The 4231-nt window shown below is 46.2% G+C and overlaps 1 protein-coding gene across 1 annotated transcript; it reads right to left on the bottom strand.

Annotated features, from left to right (window-relative positions):
* Positions 1-558: 558 nt before the first annotated feature.
* On the bottom strand, positions 559-3645 carry LOC125947163 (uncharacterized). The gene has a single exon (XM_049671546.1). It carries the CDS (start codon positions 3643-3645, stop codon positions 1423-1425), a length of 2223 nt encoding a protein of 740 aa, XP_049527503.1. The 3' UTR covers positions 559-1422.
* Between the last annotated feature and the right edge of the window lie 586 nt (positions 3646-4231).

The following is a 4231-nucleotide window of genomic DNA, read 5'->3' as shown; positions in this document are numbered from 1 at the left end:
TCCCTTACAGACTCTGCAGCGTCCCCTTGTTGGGCTCCATGGTGGGTGGCTGGCGCCACCACCGAAACTCATCCCACATATATGGATAGCTCCTTTCCTGCACTTGCTGATCGCCGCCCGAAACGGGGGCGCACCGAAGAAATATTCCAATTTTTTGGCCGACAAATTGAGAACTTTGCACGATACCACGTGGTACATAGTGAGAAAACTGACAAGTCCGTGAGAGTGATCTCACCCTTTACTGTTGCAAAGACTCTGACAGAGACTATAGGACCAGGTTACAATGCGACGAAGTTGGCCAGCGGTGATCTCCTTCTGGAACTCCGCGATAAGAAACAACATGATAAACTACAGAATTTAGTTTCGTTTGGAAATTTTCCTGTGACTGTGACCCCGCACCGCACCATGAACACCTCCCGCGGTGTTATTTCTGATGACGACATGTTGGAGCTCACTGAAGATGAACTTCTGGAAGGATTCAAGGAACAAAATGTTTTGGCTGTAAAGCGAATCAAGATGAGGCGTGATGGTAAGGAGATTCAGACAAAACACATAATTCTTACCATAGCCTCCTATATAATCTGTGCCTGCCGGATTATTGGCGATCCCATGGATAGCGGTCGTCGGCGGAAGTATGGCGGTGGCGCCACTTACGTAGGGTTGTCGCGTGCGAACTTTTTACGTTTTTGGTGCTCATATGTGACAAAAAAAAACGTAAAAGTGAATAAAAATTGTGTAAATACATATATATGTTAGCGTTGTTTTAATATAGCAATATAAAGCGGTCGTCGTCGAAACTTGTGATGGGGGCGCCACCTACGTATGGGCCTAAGGCGCGCTTTTTGAAAGGTTGCGAACTACGCGCTCGTCGCGCTTCTCTACTGAAACAAAGTATGAGTGATAGTGCTGCTTGGCATGAAGATGAAATCTTTTCTTTTTTTATTCGGTCAGAATGTCATCAGCAAAGAAAGCCTGTGTATTTCTAAAAACGGCGCCGTAAGCACTCCGGTTCTCGGGCGCGACGGGTGCATTTCAACTGGGGTGAAATTTGAAAAATATATGAACTTAGCTTTAGGTGCATGGTGTAGAAGACCAGGCGGTCACATTTAATACGGAGTCCCACCATACTGCATCCCTTATGATCATGTCGTTGATTTTGTACGTGAGCTCCCATATATCCTCTTTAGTATTTAATTGTGATCTTGGACAGACGTACCACGCGAGTGCGTCGTCTACTTCTGAAGCTTCGAAACATATTTATTCACTGTTATATACTAATTAAAAACTCGCCGCTCGTCATAGCAATCAAGAAATAAATCATGACTTAACCATTTGTACAAAAAAAAATGCTTTATTGCAAGGTCCATCGTCGAAGTTGCTCACTTCGCACCACGGACACCTGTGTTCACTGTGCCCGCTTGATTACAACTTCAGATACTTCCTCGACAGCGGTTTCCGAGCGAAGTTTTTGCATACATCGCTTTTGTCGGTCACAGCAGAGGCGTAGTTGCTGAGCAGGGGCTTTATGAATCGGGAGCACACAAGTTCAACCAATTTTTGGCGGTGCTGGTCGTCACCCATCGTGCATCGCAGAAGGGCTGAATCTATCAGCGCTGGTGCAGCTACATTGAGTAGCGATGCCAGGGGCCTTCGGAGATTTGGTGTCTCCGTCAATGCACTGTTAGTAAACATTCTTAGCGTTTCTAGGACGTAAAGAAGTTCGTCTGAGGGGTATAGCAGTCCGCCTCTGTCCTGATTTTTGGTGAGCTGTTGAAGTGGCTGGCTGCTGGGAACTTTGCTTGTTAGTTCACCGCAGTTATCACATTCCATGTGCTCTCTTACCACTCGTGCTATGTATCCGCCCATGTAGACTGTTGCTGTCACTTGCAGGGTCGGCAAGCTTGCTGGCACGGTTTGCACTTTGAAGCGCTCCAGGATGTGAATGGCAGCTGAAGGCAGAACAGACGGTTCTTTGCGTGTGCGAACTGCAGCGGGGAGCGCCTTGCTTTGTACGAGCTCTTGCTCGTGTAGGATGTTGCTACATTCAGGCACGGCTACGATGCCTGTTTTCAGCAGTTTCTCAAGGCCACTCATCGCGGAGCGCACGTCCAATTGGTCATTAGAGCCCAAGGATCGCCTCAACGTGCCAAAAAGGGATTCAATGGGGTCGCTATTAAATTTCCTTGTCAGCACAAAGCAAAATTTTTCTTTTGCAAGCAAGTGCCGAACGCAAGCGACCGTGGAGTAGTTTGTCAGGAGAAGCGCCTCGTAGGTTTCTGCCGTGAGAAAATTGTGCGCGGAAGGCGACCTGTTTTTCAATTCTTCCAGATACATGGGAAAAGTTAGTTCCAGCCATTCGAGGCGGCTATCGTCGGAGTCATCATAGTGTCTAACATCGGGATTGTTTTGGTGGATGTATTGTGTCGTGTTGCTGGTGTCGTGAAGTAGGAACCAACGGTAGATGTTCTTCATGAAAGTTATTGTTGGCCCTGCTGCAGCGAAGGAGTAGTCACAGCTGCGCCCTGCCTGCCCTCTTAAAAATTCCAAGGCCGCCGTTACGCTTGGAGAAAAAATTTCCAGCGCACGCTTGACATTCATTTTTTCGATGTTGTTCGGGAATACATGTTTTCTAGTAAGTTTTCTCACGGGTTTAACGATCATTTCCTTCTGCAAGTCGTATATTTTCTTCAAGTAACGAGAAGATATTTCTCCGTCCGGGCCAATTTCTCTTTCCAAAAATTGAGATCTTACATTTTTCAGGACATGGCAGCAGTCGAAGCTGAGAAATAAAAGTCTGTCGGGATCAACCGGGTGTTCAATTCTGTAAGTCAGAAATCCGCCGCAGAGGTCTGTCATGGCATTCATGTTTATTTTGTCGTTGTCAGCCACGAGTCTGCCCACTTTGACGCCTGATTCTTCAACGTTCTTAATAACTGATCGCACCAGCTGCGACAGCTCAGAACCAGAGAGGCTCTTCGTGAAGAAATAAGACACTGTAATCCTGTAAGATGTTGACAGGCCATTTATGAGGAAACACAACAGCGAATTTGCCAGCAAGGGCTCATTTGCTGGGTCGTCCGCTTCGCCTACGGCAGCATGGCCAACAAAACAATCTTGCTGCTTGTTGTACTGCAGCTTTGGCTTTATTCGCATTTCATCCATGATGAGGGAGCAATGTCTTGAAGCAGGCGATGTCAGTTTCTCACTCTCTGCTTTTAAGCGCAGCTTTATCAGTGAATTAAAGCCTGCTTCACCACTCGTGCCCCCGAGGAATTCTTGAAGGGTGGTCCTGCTCGGCAGCTTGAGCAGTCTTTCTTTCCTGGCATGATCATAGGCCTTGGTAGATAGGTGTCTCAATATAATGCAGTGGCGCACAACATCTTCCGACCATGTTGGTTTTTTTCGTCTGAAATTAATTATTTGATTCCAAAGGAAGACAGCCGATGTGTCTTTTTGCTTGGCTTGCTGCCTTATGTATGACATATCCGCAAAGTTGCAGTCTTCCTTGACTTTTTCTAATTCTGATTTATATCTGTCAACTGTGTTCTGGAGTCTATCAATCTTTCTTTTCATTTCTCTTTCTTTTCTCAGCCATTTTGCTTTCTCGTTTGCGTAAAGACTGCAAGATTCTTCTTCTTCGTCCATCTGCGCCTCTTGGACAACTATATCAGAGTTATCGTCTGCTTCCTCATCAAAAGCCCTTGGTGGCGCACATAGCTGCTCTTGCACCGCAATTGAAGAAGACTGCGCGTTGTTCTTTCTCGGTGGATCTTTCAAGCTCCATAGGCGTCTCTGTTACACTGGCTGAATTATTCATTGCTTTGCTCTGTGTAAGTTCACTTTCTGAATGACCAATGTGCTCAATCGTGCTTTCTGCAGCAGGCGCAAGCAGAACTTTCGACGATCTCTCCGGAAAGAGCGCAGGCACTATGCCCTTCTTTAGACGGCGCCTTTGGCCATTCGTAAAATCTTCGTCCTTAAAGTGTTTGCTGCAGACCCTTGAATAGTTGGATGATACATTCGGGGTCCAGTCAGGTCTATCAATTGCCCTGATCCATGCTTCTCGCAGTGTGGACTCCGCAGGGATCTCATGAAAAGATACACCTGCTATCTTGTGTTTCCCGTCCGATTTGCAGTTGGGCACGCAACAGTATGCCATCTTGGTCTGTAAGAGAGAGAATATATATATATATATATATATATATATATATATATATATCGTTTTGCCCTT

The sequence above is a fragment of the Dermacentor silvarum genome, chromosome 7 (genome assembly GCF_013339745.2).
Source record: "Dermacentor silvarum isolate Dsil-2018 chromosome 7, BIME_Dsil_1.4, whole genome shotgun sequence".
In the NCBI taxonomy this organism is placed as follows: Eukaryota; Metazoa; Arthropoda; class Arachnida; order Ixodida; family Ixodidae; genus Dermacentor; species Dermacentor silvarum.
This window is presented reverse-complemented; position numbering and strand designations above follow the sequence as displayed.